Source organism: Dermacentor variabilis, chromosome 8 (genome assembly GCF_050947875.1).
Source record: "Dermacentor variabilis isolate Ectoservices chromosome 8, ASM5094787v1, whole genome shotgun sequence".
In the NCBI taxonomy this organism is placed as follows: Eukaryota; Metazoa; Arthropoda; class Arachnida; order Ixodida; family Ixodidae; genus Dermacentor; species Dermacentor variabilis.
The window spans coordinates 79,174,929-79,192,925 of NC_134575.1; the positions used below are offsets into that span (position 1 = coordinate 79,174,929).

Genomic DNA, 17,997 nt, shown 5'->3' on the forward strand with positions numbered 1-17,997 from the left:
CTTTCAGTATGACGCAATTTCACTGTCGCGGCAAAGAAATACCGAGACAATGAATGGAAACTTCTGCGGATGCAGATCATCAAATGGTTTAAATTGCATGCAGATGCTTGTGAACGTACCTCTCAAATCGTTTGCACCTCTGAGAGCAACCGCCGAAGCAGAGCAGCATTATGTGCGATAAGATCGGATTGCTTTGGGTGCAAGTGAAATCATGCGAGGGTGAGCTGAGAAGGATGGTGGCTTGGTGAGCACCATCTTCTCGCACGAGCAAAGTGAAAAGAGGGGCGAGGAGCAAGCTCGCGGTAACGTCATCAAGCACGTGGGGGTGGGGGTCAGGTTGGCGCACATCTCCTTCTTTAGTGCAGCCATATCGTGTTCACTATACGCATCCTGTGCACCGTTTTAGAGGCAATCTGCCGCACGTGAAAGACTGGGCAAGGTGAGATGGCATGGCTTCAGGGGCTGTCTTCCCATGCGTTTAGTACTGGAGGTTGCGTAATCTCGAGTTTCGGAGACACGTTCAAGTGAGAGACAGACGAAGCATTCGCTACCCACTGCCAGCGCTTTTCACGATAGCATCGTTCCACTGCAGGCGGCACTATCAGCTGCAAGGGTAGAGTGGACGCGAATGTATTGCTGGCTTCAATTTGTACTGCTGATGTGAAGATATCGTCGACAGGGCATGAAATCGTATCTTTGTTGCCGACATCAAATGGTTTCTTTTCTTGTTCACATTTGCTTATTCTGATTGCCCAATAATTCGTAAAATTTTGCGGCTCCTTCAATGCAAGAAAGCTACATCGGTGACTAATTATTTGCATAAATCAGGGACTGTACTTATTTGCATAAATCTGTGACTGTACTTATTTGCATATAAGATTGAATTTTAATATAACAAAAGTGAAGCAAATGGCTGATTTTATCAACTTTGTTATATTGCCACTAGGTGTCACGAGCCAGCGCTGAGAAAGAAGTTGGGACTGGAACGCGCGCTCGGCAAGAGGCGGGCGCTGAAGAAGTAGAAGCTGAGGACAGCGGCTTGAATTATTGCACACCATCTTGTATAACTGTCTGCTTCGCCGACGCCGGGTACATCTTCCATTGTCTTTTCGGGACAAAACTGGTGGAGGTGCTAGGTACGGTTTATCCGATGCCACAAACCCCTCCTGGTAGCAGGAGTACCAGTCCTCTACTAGTGAACACACCTGTTCACCGGGCAAGCAGGAGAATCCGAGGGTTGCCTCCGGACCTTGGATCATCTCTCCGCAACAACATCGACGCCCCCACACACCGGTATGGAAGGAACATCGACGTCCCTACCGACCATTAGGCAAAGTACGGCCACAAAGGCAACTCAGTATCTGCGGCAGAATCTCCGAGTGTCGAAAGTGTTCCACGGAGATATCTTCGAGGATGTAGAAGACTGCTTAGTCCAGTTTGAGCGCGTTGCCAAGATAAACGAGTGAAGCGACGCGGCGAAGTTAAGGAACGTCTACTTCAGCTTAGAGGACGGTGCCCGCACTTGGTACGAGAACCGAGAAGGGCTCATCAAATCGTGGCTTGAGTTCCGTCGTGCCTTGCTGGAGACCTACACCAATGCTGATCGCCGCGAACGATCCGAATGGGCGCTCTAATCCCGCATACATCTGCCGAATGAGAGCGTGACGTCGTACATCGAGGATATGATGCGCCTCTTCCGTCGGGTGGGCCCAACCATGTCCGAGGAAAAGAAGCTGCACCATCTAATGCGGGGAGTTAAGGAACAGCTATTTGCTGGCCTTGTTCGAAGCCCGCTGAAGACTGTGGCTGAATTCCTAACCGAAGCCACCACAATGGAAAAGATGTTACACCAGCGCTCAGCTCTCTATGAAAGGTGATTGAACGCAACTTCACCTTCGGACCAGTGCTCAGCTCCGTATGACAGGCATGCGAACGCTTCTTCACTGACGGACGTGATTGCCTTTGGAAACATGGACGCTCTCCGAGACCTTACCCGCTCTGTGGTGCGTGACGAGCTTCAACGGCTCACCTGCCCGCCTCAGCCCACGCTAGGTTTCATTTCTGCCCTTGTGAGGAATGAAGTGCAGCAAGCGATCCAAGGTCCCGTTCCAAGCAGCAATGCGCCGCCTGTGACAGCACATTATCAGCGGCCGTCGTATGCGGAAGTTTTGAGGCCCTGCCCCCGCTCCGACCCATTTCGATCCCGCCACGTCTTACGCCGCGTCATACGTCCTGCCGCTTCCATCAGTGCAACCGATCCAATGTATGGAGGATCGGCGCCCGCTCGAAAGGAAATCTGACGTCTGGTGTACCCCAGACAGAAAGCCTCTGTGCTGTCACTGTGGAGAAGCCGGTCACGTATACCGCTAATACCCATACCGCCGCCTCGCACTGCAAGGTTTTGCCGCGGATTCACCAAGGCCCAGATATGGCGAAAGGCCTAGGGCAATTGAAGAATACCTGAACCAGCAGAGTGTGCCACCGTTCCCTCGGTGGCAGTCGCGCTCTCCGTCCCGTAGGCGTTCTTTCCCAGCTCCTAGAAGCCCTCCAATGGCAGCGCAGGGACGATCGCCAAGCCCTCGCCGGGAAAACTAAGAACAGCGACCTTCGGGGGCGAGTCCGCTTATAATCGCCCTTCCGAAGACCTCCCATCGATGCGAACACGGTCTATTCCGCACGATTCAACGACGACAGCAGCCGAACTCAGCGACAGACTCTCGCTAGACATACCTGTTGTGCTCGACGGCCGCCACGTTAGTGCTTTATTGGACACGGGGCCGACTACTCAATCTTGTGCAATAAACTAGTGATGGAACTTAGAAAAGTTATCACGCCTTGGTCTGGAACGCAAATTCGTACTGCTGGCGAGCATATCGTAACACCGTTGGGCATGTGCACGGTCAAAGTACAAATTCGTGGGTCCACGTTTCCAGCCAGCTGCCTTATACACTGCGATTGTTCTTGGGACCTCATCTTGGGCGTCGACTTTCTGCGAGAGTATGGTGCCATTATAGACCTCCGGAAGCCCACAGTGACTTTTTTGACAGAGAGAGCAGCAAACATACGCGACAATTGCCGACGTAACGCGCTTCGGGTTTATGCCGACAGTGTAACTTTACCACCACACGCAAGTGTCCTGGTAGCGGTCGTATGAGACGATCTGTGCGACGGCGAAGGTGTTGCAGAGGACAACTCCTCCCTTATGCTGACTCATGGTGTATGTGCAGCCCGCAGTCCCATTATGCTTCGAGGTGGGCATTCTGCGCTCCTCGTGATGAACTTCAGCCAGGAACATCGGCACCTGTTTCGTCGTACTACTATCGCTTTTGCTGAGCCCATAGCAGATGTTGCTGAATGCTTTGCGTCTATGACAAAGAACAACCCAGCTCAGACACTCAGCAATATCGACATCAATTCAGGCCTTTCGGAGGAAAAGCAAAAAGCGCTGCGCGAATTGCTACTTCGGTTCAAGGAGTGCTTCGCATCTTCTTCTAAGGTACGCCAAACGCCCATCACGAGACACCGAATAATCACGTATGACGATTCTCGTCCCATACGACAACTGCCTTATCGCATATCGGCGAAAGAGCGCAACGTGATTAATGCACAAGTGAAAGAAAAGCTTGACGATGACGTCATACAACCATCCCAAAGCCCTTGGTCGTCGCCGGTGGTCCTTGTCAGAAAGAAAGACGGAACGCTTAGATTCTGCGTTGACTATAGAAAGTTGAATAACGTCACAAAAAAAGACCTTTATCCGCCTCCGCAGATCGATGATTCGTTAGATCGACTGTGGCGAACTAGGTATTTTTCATCCATAGAGCTGAAGAGCGGATATCGGCAAATCGAACTTGACGAACGAGATCGCGAAAAAACTGCCTTTTTTACCCTGGATGGACTGTACAAATTTAAAGTACTTCCATTCGGCCTTTATTCTGCACCGGCGACATTCCAGCGAATGATGGACACTGTTCTGACGGGTCTGAAGTGGCACAGCTGTTTAGTATACTTAGATGACGTCGTCGTGTTTGTGGCGACTTTCGAAGAACATCTGAAGCGTTTAGAGGCGGTACTTGAGGCGCTCCGCTCCGCTAATCTCACACTAAAGCCAGAAAAGTGTCGCTTTGGTTGCGAAGAGCTGAAGTTTCTTGGGCATGTCGTGAACGCCGACGGCGTCCAGCCTGACCCAGACGAAGCATCTGCTGTTGCTGTTTTTCCGACTCCTCGCGACAAGAAAGCAGTGCGCTGCTTTCTCGGTCGCTTCATTGCAAATTTCTCGCGCATCGCTGAACCACTCATAACGCCTTACGCGAGAAGACACACCCTTCGTTTGGACAGATGAGCAGGACGCAGCTTTCACCGAGTTCGGCAACGCCTGCAGGAATCACCCGTCCTCGCTCACTTTGACGAGGACGCTGACACCGAGGTGCATACCGATGCAAGCAACATTGGTCTTGGCGCTGTACTCGTTCAACACCTGGAAGGCGTCGAGCGAGTCATCGCTTACGCCAGTCGCACCCTTTCACGCGCCGAAATCAACTACTCCACCTCCGAGAAAGAGTGCCTAGCGAATGTGTGGGCCATCATGAAATTTCGGTCTTATCTCTACGGTCGCCCTTTCAAGGTGGTGACAGATCACCATTCCCTGTGTTGGCTAGCCAATTTACGAGGCCCGTCCGGGCGACTTGCTCGATGGAGTCTCCGTCTACAGGAGTTCGATGTTACCATCGTCTACAAATTGGGCCGTAAACACGAAGATGCGGACGTGTTGTCGCGCGCTCCCGTCAAAACTTGCGGTAACGACATGGACGAAGACGGCGCATTCCTTGGGGCCCTCACCGCATCTGACTTGATCATACGGCAGCGCGAGGACGCCGAAATGTGCCCTCTCATCGATCACGTAGAAGGCAAGAATGCTACAATCCCACGACACATTTCTCGCAGTATCTCGGCCTTCTGCCTCCGAAAGGGTGTCCTCTACAAGAAAAACTTGAGTGCTAGCGACAAAGAGTATCCATTGGTCGTACCTGCCGCCTTCCGTGATGACATTCTCCTAGCCTGCCATGATGAGCCCACGTCTGGACACTTGGGATTTTCACATACTCTTGCAAGAGTATGCCAGACGTACTTTCTACCACCAGTCTACCCAGTCTTTCTACCACCGTGAAGCGTTACGTGCAAAGCTGCCATGAGTGTCAACGCAGGAAATCGGCGTCTTTGAAGCCCGGGGGGTTACTCCAACCCATCGCACCACCTAGCGTGCTGTTTGATCAAATCGGCATGGATCTTCTGGGACCCTTTCCCTTGTCAGCCAGCAGAAACAAGTGGATTATAGTCGCCACGGACTATCTAACACGATATGCCAAGACGAAAGCTGTACAACGTGCCACGGCCTACGAAGTTTCCCAGTTCTTTATCGGTCACATAGTCCTCAGACATGGTGCCCCATCACTGACAGAGGCACTGCCTTTACAGCCCAACTGATAAAGGACATATTCGAGCTGAGCTGTACGCAGCATCGCAAGGTGACTGCCTATCATCCGCAGACCAACGGACTGATGGAATGGCTAAACAAAACCATTGCTGACATGCTGTCTATGTATGTGGACGTCCAGCATAAAACATGGGATCAAGTCCTGCCGTACGTTACATTCACGTACAACACTGCCATTCAGGAAACCACACGATTCACACCGTTCCGTCTTTTCTACGGGCGCGAGGTCCAGACCACGCTAGACGCTATGCTCCCGCACGACACCGACGCATCACTTACTGCCGACGCCGAGCAACTTACTCAACACGCAGAGGAAGCTCGTCAACTTGCGCGCATACACATCACGAAGCAGCAGAGTCCAGACGCACGACGCTACAACCTTCGACATCGGCAAGTCGAGTACCAGCCAGGTGACCAAGCCTGGGTGTGGACTCCAGTCTGTCGCCTGGGGTTGTCTGAGAAGGTCCTTAGTAGGTACTTTGGACCCTACAAAGTGATACGCCGCATTAGTGAACTATGAGGTAATTCCCGACGGTGCCGCATCGCCTCTGCGTCGACAGCACCACTCAGAGATAGTGCATGTTATTCTCCTCAAGCCGTATTTCGCACATTAAGGCGGCGCCAATCCGATCTCATACGACTTCCACACTTCTACTTTCTAGTTTAGTAAGCATCGGGTCGATGCCTTTCTTTTGACGGGGGAATAATGCCACTAGGTGTCACGAGCCAGCGCTGAGAAAGAAGTTGGGACTGGAACTCGCGCTCAGCAAGAGGTGGACGCTGAAGAAGAAGTAGAAGCTGAGGACGCTGGCTTGAATTATTGCACGCCATCTTGTATAACTGTCTGCTTCGCCGACGCCGAGTGCATCTTCTATTGTCTTTTCGTGACAATATCAAGGTTTTTCTGTATTTCAACATATGATAAAGGAAGGCCTGAGGATTGTGAAAAAAATAAAGAAGTGCTAAAATAGAATATCTTGACCAAGTCAACCATTTCGTTGCCCCATCCTCCCTTTTAACAGGTCCGAGGTTTGTATGAGCTGTGCACACACCAGGTGGAGATGAGTTCATCACGTAAATGTGCATTCTCACTCCTGTCGGTGTGGAGTCTTTCACCGACGTAAATGCATTTGTGGATGTACTGCGATTCCTCTTGCTGAATTTAGTTTTCAAGGCCAGTTTGCGTGCGTTCGGTACAACAATATTACAAAATAATTAAAGCTTTCTGGCGGTCCCGTGAGATTCATTATATTGAGATTTCACCGTGCGAGTTTGGAGAAGAATGCAGAAACATCTGTTTGCTAGACTTTTGGCGCATTTACACCCTTTGTTAATGGACTCGTACTGCATCCGAACTTGCTTGACCACGATCCTTTCTTGGTTTGTGAGCAGACGCCCCTTCAGCGCCTGGTCCTGCTGCACGACGCCTTCCGGGGCCACTTTGAGCTGAGGCGGGTGGAGAAGTCCCCGTTCAAGTTTGTGCTTGCGCCAGGCTGCCAGGAGTGGGTCAACAGTCTCAGGGCGCCCACCAACAAGGACGTGCTCGTCTACTTCATTCAGGTAGGGCAGTGGGCATTGGACAGCAGTGGTGTGCAAAGGGGGGACGTCTGCCCTGATGTTCAGGGACGCTTACACAAGCCTCTGGGGTTTCAGAGGCCTCTCGGTAACACAGGAAATGACAACATCATACTGGGAACACAGACCACTTATTGCTCCTTTTATGCAATAATGCCAGCTAGCTGAAATACAGTCGAACCCCGCGGTAAAGAAAGCCAGAGATAACGAAATTCACGTCACAAGATATTTTGTATCTACGGCGAATGCACATAGGATTCATTGCATGTTGTGTATTTTGGCAACGAAATGTCTCTGACCGCCACATTATTGAAATTTTCTGGAAAATTGCAGCCCATATTATCTACCATGTAATGCTACAGAGTACAATAAAGTGCACAAATGCATTTTCTCTACTCTGAAACTATGAATTAGTGGCGTTCTGTTGTACTGAATACCAATGAGGTTCTCGGTTTAATAGTTAACCTGTGCTTTGCGACAACCTTTATTTATTGCGTATTAAAGTTTGCTTTCTAGTTTTTCTCCAAAATCCAAAGGGCTATCCTAACTTTGTGGCAGGTGGGTTATCGTAAAGCGAATCTGCACGACAGATGAAAGGACCCCGCACCATGTGAATTGATCACCGCTCTGCGTGTAGCCAGCGCCGGCATAAAGAGCAGGCACCATCCATGCTGTTTTATTTCAGGTTTGGCGCGATTTGCCACAGGTCAAAGATTCTGAAATCGGGAGGGTCACGACTAATTTGTACGAGGTATCCCCCGCTCCTCCATCCGCCATCCACGCAAATGCATGCAGCTAAGTTGTCAGTGCACTAGTCACACTAACGCTTTCACACCTGCCGTTTAAATTCATAACGAGTATTTTGACAGGTTTGCTCGAAGCTACAAAAAAAAAAAGTTGGTGTGCATTTACAAACAGTGCCTGGAATGAGATGACACTGTACACTGTGTCACAAATATGGTGTCTGTGAACAACTTTGTCGCCATCCCACACACTTGCTTTCGTTCGCGAGGCAGTCTGTCAGCTTTCCGTGCATCGCGTGGCAGCTGTGAATGGATCTGCGTCGATGCGACACAAAACCACAACTTTAGTCGTCGATGCCCGCCAAAGCAGCGCTATCAGGCATAATCGCCTAGGCATTGTGCACTAAATAGGCAGTGCATTAAATATGCACTGCTTTTATTACTGTTCCCTCTGTCAGCGTTGTGTTATCACTTTGATCTGTCTTGTTGACCTGGACGAACCTTGTACCAACAAAGGTGGCTCTGGCTGATGCAGCACTGTTCTGCTAATTGCGGCGTTCGGGTGCTGTGTGTGTGATCCCCGCATCAGGCCGACGTTAGCGAGTGTTCACAGGGACAAAGTGCACTGCTGCCTTAGCTGGGGCTGCCTGTTTGCAGCTCCTTTTGCGCTTAAAATGAAGTGAAATGCTAACTTAACAGCATCAAGGGAAGACGCAGGTCTTGAAATGACAAAAAATTGCAAAAAAGTCGATTTTTGGAAAAATGCATTTTCGCTACATTTATACATTCAAGAATCCCTCCGCAAAATCTAGAACCTAAATTTATTGGAAAGTAATAAAAAAACACACTTATACGGGCCAGGGTGGCCGCGGAATTAGCAAAAAATTGCCAAAAATGTTCGAACTTTGCGCCGTCGCCATTTGCGAACGCGTTGGCCGGCGGGCCCCATTTTGAGTTTGTTTGGAAGCTGCTTTGTGCGTATTTTGCACCAGTTCAAAATGGCGCAGGTGAGGAGGAACCGACGCTATTGCGTCATTTTTGAAGGATGCGCTCGTGCCGCTGATTGGCCAAATCACGCACGCCCCCCGCGCGCCTTGCTCCTATTGGTCTGGCGCTGTTTGAGTGCCGATTCCCGCTTGCCCGACAGGCTGGAAGCTCTCGTGCATGCTGCGAGTTTCTCTCGGTGGTTTTATCGCGCCGCTGTGAAGTTTGTTCAGCCACTCGCTTCTCGACAACGTTCGATAAAGTGTCTTTTTCGCTGCCCGAATGGCTGGAGGAGATCGTCGTCTGAAGACTACTATGCGTCAAACGTTCGGCAAGGCGCAAAGGCGTCTGTGGAATGCGCGACAGAAAACGGATAAGCCTGTCATGCACCCGGAGTTACCGGCTGCTGGTCTGCCTGAAGATTCTGCCGAATTGAGTTCCGAGCTGCAACCCGGTACGTCTAGCATCAACACTTCGTCCACCCACGCCTCGCGTGTTGGCGCAGACCGTGTAGATACCGTTTTCTTCACGACCAAAGAAAGAAGCAAGCGTGCAGCAATTGCCGACAAGGCAAAAACGTGCCTGGTGTCGCAGTCTGCAACGGAGCGAAAGTTTGAGCTTCTGGGTTTTGACATGAAATAGGACGTCAATGACAGTGGAACGGAATTTGCGATCGTGGATTTTTCCGTTGTACAAGACTTTTTTTGGACTTAGCCGTGTCCTGTGTGCGGCAAGAAGACGCTGATGCTTTCGAAGGGCCCCGCCAAGGAGTACGGGCTCCGTGCGAAGCTTGTGCTGGAGTGCTCCACGTGTGGCATGCGCGAAAGGATGATCAGAGGATGAAAAGGGTCGTCAGAGGCTTCACATGTCCAACAAGGATCACACAAACAGAAATGATTTGACAAAGAAGCTTGCAAAGAGGCACAAGCCAGCAACAGACTCTGCCTACAGTCCTGGGCTTTTGTAGGTATAGGTGTGACTTGTGCTGAATGCACAATTGTGAGAGAGTGCAAGAGATATACATTTTTTAAAATTTGAATTCCAGGATTTCGCGTTCCAAAACCATGATATGATTCTGGATCGATTTTGACCAATTGGGAAGCGCTACAACACAAGCACATGAACTTTTTTGCGAGCAGCTTTCCGGGCAAGTTGGTAATCCATTGCTTAAATGATATTGCGCGACAAAAAAACGACACGGACTTGAGTCGTCTGTCGTCTTCTGTCTTCGGACGTGAGTAGTGTGTCGTCTTCTCTCACATCCGTGTCGTTTTTTGTCGCTCAGTATCATTTAAACTTTTTTGCATTTCGGCTCCATTGAAATGTGGCGACCACCACTGGGATTTGATCCAAATTTTTTGTTGGAGTCTTAAACTTTGTGAAAAGGACATATTTTGTTGTGGCCATGAACCCTGTGCAACTTTATTTGCATAGGGATGCCGTTTGTGTGCCTTCTGTTCAACAAGGAATTAAAATAGGAACGTGAAGCTCGAGGTGCTAGCTTTCTGGCATTGCTTTCAGTGACTATGCATGATGTTGCAAGCAATATCTCAGTGTTATTTTTGCACAATGGCCACATATATGTCATGAAATTGTTGCTGAAAGACAGGACTACATGGTGATGCAATTTATATTGCCATATTGTTAGACCATTCAAAATTGCAATAAACTGAAAGTTCGAACTCGTTTTTCTCAGCTTAATTTTTTCGGACACCGCACACTGCCATACGGGGGTATCTTCATATGTTCTTTCTAAGTACCAGCAAAATGTTTGGCATCAATATATTTGTGTCGAATATATCTAGCTGGTGATGCTATTTATTTATTTCTAAAGTTGCCAGATAAATTTTAATTGCCACTAAATACAAATGAAAATTAGCAAAAATATTGAAATTATGTTTACATCTGTTTTTTTTTTGCATTATAAGTGCACTGAGAACAATAAAAATAGCATCACCAGCTAGAGCTACTCTCTGATGTTCTGGCCGTATACTTTGTTTTTGCTTTTGACAAATTTAAGTTTTTGAAAAGTCCCGTAAGAAATTGATTGAATTTCTGTTAAAAACATTGCATCATTTGTTCTAATGAAGATATACAAAATCTAATTAGATATTTGCAATCAGCAGAAAAAACTGAACAATACCGTTAAATATAATCCAGTTTACACTAAAATTAACAAAATTGGTTTTGGAACCCACGTCTCCCCTTAAGCAGCATCAAGCACGAGAGGCTCTGTGGCACAAGCGGCATGTGGCATTACGCAGATCTCTGCACTGAATATGTTCGATATTAAAAAAACTGAGCAGTAGATAATTGATTCGCAAACTGAATTATTCATATGTTTGCTGTTTAGTTTGATTCAGCGACATTCGAATATTTGCGCACCCCTACAAATTATCGATGCTGTCATATGGTGCTAGCAATGGACCACATGGGCTCTCTCATCGTAGCTCTGTGACTACAGCACTGGCTTTTGTCACTGTGTGTGCCATGAGGGAAAGCTGAATGTCAGGGAACATGAGTCACTTGTCCCCACAAGCTCAACAAAGATGGGTTCAACATGTGTTGAAATCTGTCTGCAAGTGTGAAGTTTGCCTCTGTATGGACTAGGTGACGTGAATAAAGAGAAAACATGCTGCCGGAATAATCTGGCGGGCCAAATTAGAAAAGAGGCATAAAGTAGCTTGTACACGCCACACCTTCATTTGGCAGTACAATCTTCAGCCCGCAATAGCGAAACCCCTTGACAATGGAATTCTCGCGACAACGAAGTATTTTTGTACCCCGGCGAACGCCCATAGGATTCAATGCATTTTGTACCTCTTGACAAGGAAATGTCGCAGTACTACAATCCCACATCAGCGAAATTTGCCCCGAATGTAACCCCGTATATTACCTACTAGTGCAAGGCTAGCAGTCTCCAAAATGTGCTCAAATGCGATTTATTCGCACTAAAATTGCTAAAAATACCACCACATTACACTTGCATGGGCGCTGCCATTTTTGTTTACAAAAACAACCAAGCGCCGCCAGCAATTGCATGCCCTGAAACACGTCATGGCCACCAAGTTGTTTGCCGATTGCCCATTTGAAGTGGCACACATGTTGCTACCGACATGTGACGACGGTTTTTGCACCCCTAGTGCAGTGGTTAAAGTGTGCCTCAGTGAGAAAAATGCAGCAAAAGCAAGGAAATCCATGTCCCACCGACGCTGAATTGTTTATGGCACTTGAGGTGGCGGTTGCAGCATGGAGTGCCACGCATCGGGCCGTGATTGAGCGATTGTCCGGGAATATGCATCTCTTGCTTCAAGAATGCTGGTTTTGGTGCCACTTGACAGGCTTCGCATATGAATTTGGCACTGGACTTAGATTTGCACGAAGAGGCCGTAATCTCGACCGATTGCCTTCAGATGTATGAGGTACGATAACTTTAGCGCTCGGCACAGGATGCGTTGGCATCTACGGGCAACAGCATTCGCTGGAGAAATGTGGTTGCTTGCCTGGAGTACTGTTGCTCTGGTTCCTCTGCCGAGTTACGCAAAATTTTGCAAAAGGGATCATATCTCAGATAGCACTTGACAAAGAATTGTGCTCCACGACAGGGCTGCTGTTGTGGATCAGCGCATGCGGCGCACTTTTTACTATGGGCACTGCACTTTTATATCCTTGAGCGAGCTTGCCAAAGTAGGCTAACGGAATTTTGACTGTAAAGTTCCGTCCTGTGACGCATTACCTATCTGCGTTGTCTCATTTTGTAACAATGAAATTCAGTTGCCATACTCAGACGGCACTTATTACTGGTGATGGACGGCAAGATGTCATCTTCAGTAGGGTGCATTGCGAGTTTGATATTCCACATTTATTGAACTGCTTCACAACAATCGCAAATGGGTTGGCCGCCCTTACCTAGACTAACCACTTTGCTAATTCATCCTGCGATGCGTGTCATTCTGGGTAACGCCGGAAGTGCGTTATGCAACTCTGTTGTCGCTATTATAACATGGAAAAATATTTTTTTTTTTAACAAGCCTTTGTAATGAAAGACTGAATGAAAGTTGCATGTCGTCTTTGTCGTCCCACATGAGAACTTGTTCTGTTGATGACAATGAATGGTAGGCTGTTGTAAAATTGCAGATGTGGTTTCGTATCTGATTGCCCCACGCAGGCAATTTTTGGTCCAATTCTTAAAGAAAAAATGCACATTAGAAACTTATCATTATGATTCATTGTGAGCTCTCACTCCGCTTGAAAACTTTCCTAGGGCCAGAAATAGCCATTTTCAGCAAAAGTTATGTCAGCGCATTCACTCTTCCCTAGTGCCACTAAGACAGAGGCTGCAGCCATTGGGGTTACGATTAGGGTCGCCATTTGGGTGAGGCACAATTGTTTCGACCAGTCGATTAAGACAGTCCACAAATGTGTACTTAGAGGCGTGAGGTTAAGCAACCTGAAGACTATGAAAGACGGATCTTGGGCAACACATTCTCTAACTCGCTTTTGTTGTATGTATGAAACTGGCCTTTATGCTTACATTTAATTTCCTCCTGAAGTTATAATGTGTGGCTAGCAAAAACAAATAAAAAAAAGGTTTGGTTTATTTCAGGATCAAAATTGCATGCCATATGTACTCGCATAATGAATGCAGGTTTTTTCCCGAAAAATATGAGCAAAATTGGAGGCTGTGTCCATTATGTGGGGTAAAATTATGAGTGATGCTTTCTTTTTCTGCAACCGCCTCTAAGAAAGTCAGTTTCGCCCGAAATGTGAACCATTGAGTGCGATAGCGAATGTGTAGACGGGTACACAAAGTAAGGATAGTGGTTTTACTGGCCGTATAAAGTTGCAAACATTCGCTTCAACGCAAACTGAGCGGCGAGAATGCAGCACGCACAAAGGTGTGAGCCGCTGTCGACTCAGCCCCCGACGCAAACCGCTTTGAAGATAAGGTGCACCTTGGTTGCACAACGTGCAGTTGTTGCCTCCTTGCTGCCTCCTCCCCTCCCCTTCGGTGCCATGCGTGTGACGGAAGACTGAGTGTTTCCTTCCCGCTTTCCTCATTTGTAGACGGGAGACTGAGCCACGATTGTCAGCGCCCCTTGGGCACCATTGTGCAATAGGCAGTTGCTGCCAGAGTACAACCCCTCCAGGGACTTTTGCGCGGCGAAAGACGGCACGCAAGATCGAGCCATGATCATCGGCTTCCCTCGCACCTACACCATGCGACGCTTGGCGACAATGACGGAAAAAATGTGCCTAAAGTGTCCATATAATTGCTATCGCAGTAAAAGTAGGAGACACTGGGCGATTCGCCCTCTGACACTGTGTCGGACACAATTGCACCTGTCGGACGCCTTATCATATGCCGGTCTGTACCGTGTGTCTCCTACTTCACGGCAGCAAGTTCAGGGTGTCAATCATTATGCGAGAAAAAAAAGAAAACACACTTCCTTGATTCGAAAAGTTGGGGCCGCATTCATTATGCGAATAAATACGTTAAGTATTGGCCCATAGAAATGGCCCACAGTATGGGTGCCGGCCGGGACATTTGGTCAGAATCATATGAACCGAAGAATATAATTAGCAAACATCTTTTTCGATGTCATTTGAAAAAGAAGTTGGATGTGCAGAAAATTATATACAAATGGCATCCGATTCCTAGTTCTAGTCTAATTGGGATCCACACCTAAGCTGACTGTGGCTTTGTCTGCATTGGTGTCTCTTCTCAGTCCTCCTGCCTGTCCTCATTGTCCTCTAGGTTGGCTTCCAGTCGTCCATGTATGCCACGTTCGTGCAAACCTTGGCCTTTGACTTTGGCGGCTACCCCGTGCTGATACGGAACTTCAGCGTTGACATGGTGGCACCAGACATGATGGGTTCCATTGAGCGCAGCCGCCGTCTCATCCTGACGGGTATGGGGCGCTGGAATGCCACCGCTATTGACCTGGTGCCCTTCACAGAACGCAGGAGGTATGTGGGCCCCTCGTTGGAGCGAAAAGATTTCAGTCAAAATGTGTGGCTGGATGAATTGGTAATTGAACTGCTCACGAAGTAAGAACAAACAAAACATTTCAGGGTTTCGGGTTAGATACGGGAGCAGTGTTCACAGTTTTGCCAGTTTGCAACTGTGGTGAATGCACGTTTGCCGACGTCTGGAAACTTGGTGGCCTGCGTGCGCATGTGCGAGAAGTTGTCTTTGTTGTTGCAGTGCCAAGGTACAGAGCCTGTATGACATGTATCCGGCTCCGGATGTGGACACGTTCCTGCTGACGCAAGCCGTCATTGGAGAAGAGCTGACCCGTGAGAACTACAGGGCCCGGATGCACGAACTGCTCTACGTTGAGGAGATGGCACGGGCAGACATCATTGCCCAGTGAGTTGGACACAATTGCCCAGTGTGAAAGGTAGCATGGGTAACGCCGGCAGGCCCGATGGTGGCACTGCCACTGCAGTTTGCTGCACCCTCTTTAGGTGATGCATGCTAGAACTGCTTTGAAATCTTGCTAGCCAATAATCACTCATGATTATGCTGTCACGGAAGTTTGGTCCCTGTAGGGCTAACAATTTGTTTGTAATTTGCATAACAAGTTAATGGCAGGGCTGTGGGAATACAGTAAAAGCTGATTAATTTTAAATTTGCAAGGACACAACAATTTTGAATTAATCGAAATCGAACCAATTAAAGTGATTCATATGATGACAAAAAAAAGAAGAAAGTGGGAGTACCTCTGGGAACTACTTTTATTTGCAAAAGAAAGTCTGTGATGGCTTTTTGCTTTTTCTCTCTGAAAGCGATTGCTGTCGCTTTATCGTCCAGAGCTTGAATGAGCCAGAAAGCATCGTGTTCTCCTTCGAAACTGAAGAAAAGCCAGGTGTGATTGTCAGTCTGTTTTCTCTCATCCCTGTTCGTTTGAGCCATTCTTCCTTGAGTATGGATTGCCAACACGCCCAGCCGTCAGTACTTCTAAATCTCACTTGATCCTTGGGCCCTTCTCCGTGTTTAAATTTTCCAACTTTAATCCAGGTGCTTAACTGTACGAAGCCTTTTTCGGTCCTTAGCTTAAGTTTCAGCTGCGTAGGCATCCCCAATCGTCTTCTTGCTCCGGATGTATGTTTACAGCATGCTTCTTGGTATTTCGTGCTTGGCTATTTCGTTCTTGCTCAGCTTCCCTGCACCCACTGCACAGAATTTTCAATTTCTCCTTCAACGTTTTGGCACCGTACTTGCCACACGACGACATAGCAGCATGCGAGCAGTGTCGGTTTGCGATAAACGCTTCCCACCAGACACGAAACAAAATAAAGCATTGGCGCAGCTTCCGCACTTGCAGGCTTAACCATTGCGATTGCACTGGCGACGGAGTGGTCGATCTTGGCGTTGCCACGGAACACGATGCGTATTCCACTGTCCATGATGATGCGCCAGAGCATTTGTGAATAAATGGAAGGACTGCCCTGTAAGAACATGCAATGATGATAGTGATGGGTATGTTGCACCATCTGTCACTTAACAGCAGAGACTGCAAGCTGGCTACAGTGGTGCGCAGTTTGAATTATTTATGGTCAACTGGATTAGTGTTTGAATTAATGAACTTTTCAAAACATGGCACTCTATAGAGCATGGCTGGACTGCACCACTTAGGTTGAATTACTTGGAAAATTCAAATTAAGGAGGTGTGAATTAACGAGCTTTTACTGTATCTGAAATTTCAAATAAGTCTAAAAATACTCCTGTTTCAAACTGAAGGTATTTGATTTGAGAATTGGATACAGTCGAAGTCCACGATAAGGAAATCTGAAAATGAAATATTTCGTATCCCCAGCAAACTACCATAGGATTCTGTGCATTTTGGTTCTCTCCACAATGAAATGATGCTGACTGCAATCCCGCATCGGCAAAATTTGGTAGAACATTACCCTGCATGCTACCTACCCGAGCAAGGCTAGCAGGCTCCTTGCATAAAATGCTGCCACAGTGCACTTAAAATTGTGCTGCCATTTCTGTTAACAGAAACAACCAAGCGCCGGGAGTGATCGCGTGTTCCAAAACCCATTGTAATTGCCTTCTTGTTTGTTGATTGTCCGTTTCAAGTGGCTCGGCCGCATGTCTCTACCGACAGGTGATGACTGTTTTTTCGTACCTAGCGCAGTGCATAATCTGCTGCTAGGTGAGAAAGGGGCACCAAAAACAAAAAAAAAATCCACATCCCATTGACGTGGACTTGTTTGTGGCGCTTGAGGTGGTGGCTTCAGCAGGGGCTGCCGCGCATCTGGCAGTGAGCATGCATCCCTTGCTTCAGAAACACTGGTTTGGGTACAACTCAACAAGCAGTGCTTCAGAAACACTGGTTTGGGTACAACTCAACAAGTGTTGCTTCAGAAACACTGGTTTGGGTACAACTCAACAAGCATTGCTTCAGAAACACTGGTTTGGGTACAACTCAACAAGCACTGCTTCAGAAACACTGGTTTGGGTACAACTCAACAAGCGCTGCTTCAGAAACACTGGTTTGGGTACAACTCAACAAGCGCTGCTTCAGAAACGCTGGTTTGGGTACAACTCAACAAGCGTTGCTTCAGAAACACTGGTTTGGGCACAACTCAAGCGTTGCTTCAGAAACACTGGTTTTGGTACAACTCAACAAGCGTTGCATCAGAAACACTGGTTTTGGTACAACTCAACAAGCATTGCTTCAGAAACACTGGTTTGAGTACAACTCAACAAGCGCTGCTTCAGAAACACTGGTTTGGGTAAAACTCAACAAGCACTGCTTCAGAAACACTGGTTTGGGTACAACTCAACAAGTGCTGCTTCAGAAACACTGGTTTGGGTACAACTCAACAAGCATTGCTTCAGAAACACTGGTTTGGGTACAACTCAACAAGCGCTGCTTCAGAAACACTGGTTTGGGTACAACTCAACAAGCGCTGCTTCAGAAACGCTGGTTTGGGTACAACTCAACAAGCGTTGCTTCAGAAACACTGGTTTGGGCACAACTCAAGCGTTGCTTCAGAAACACTGGTTTTGGTACAACTCAACAAGCATTGCATCAGAAACACTGGTTTTGGTACAACTCAACAAGCATTGCTTCAGAAACACTGGTTTGAGTACAACTCAACAAGCGCTGCTTCAGAAACACTGGTTTGGGTACAACTCAACAAGCACTGCTTCAGAAACACTGGTTTGGGTACAACTCAACA

General features: G+C 47.8%; 1 protein-coding gene across 2 annotated transcripts in view; it reads left to right on the forward strand.

Annotated features, from left to right (window-relative positions):
* Positions 1 to 17,997, forward strand: part of Helz (Helicase with zinc finger) — a 91,421-nt gene that overhangs the window by 9,561 nt on the left and 63,863 nt on the right. For both annotated transcript variants that reach the window (XM_075702434.1, XM_075702433.1), the window contains 3 exons: positions 6,887 to 7,054; positions 14,555 to 14,766; positions 15,005 to 15,169. In XM_075702434.1, the coding sequence (XP_075558549.1) occupies positions 6,887 to 7,054; positions 14,555 to 14,766; positions 15,005 to 15,169 (545 nt within the window). The remainder of the gene's footprint in view (positions 1 to 6,886; positions 7,055 to 14,554; positions 14,767 to 15,004; positions 15,170 to 17,997) is intronic.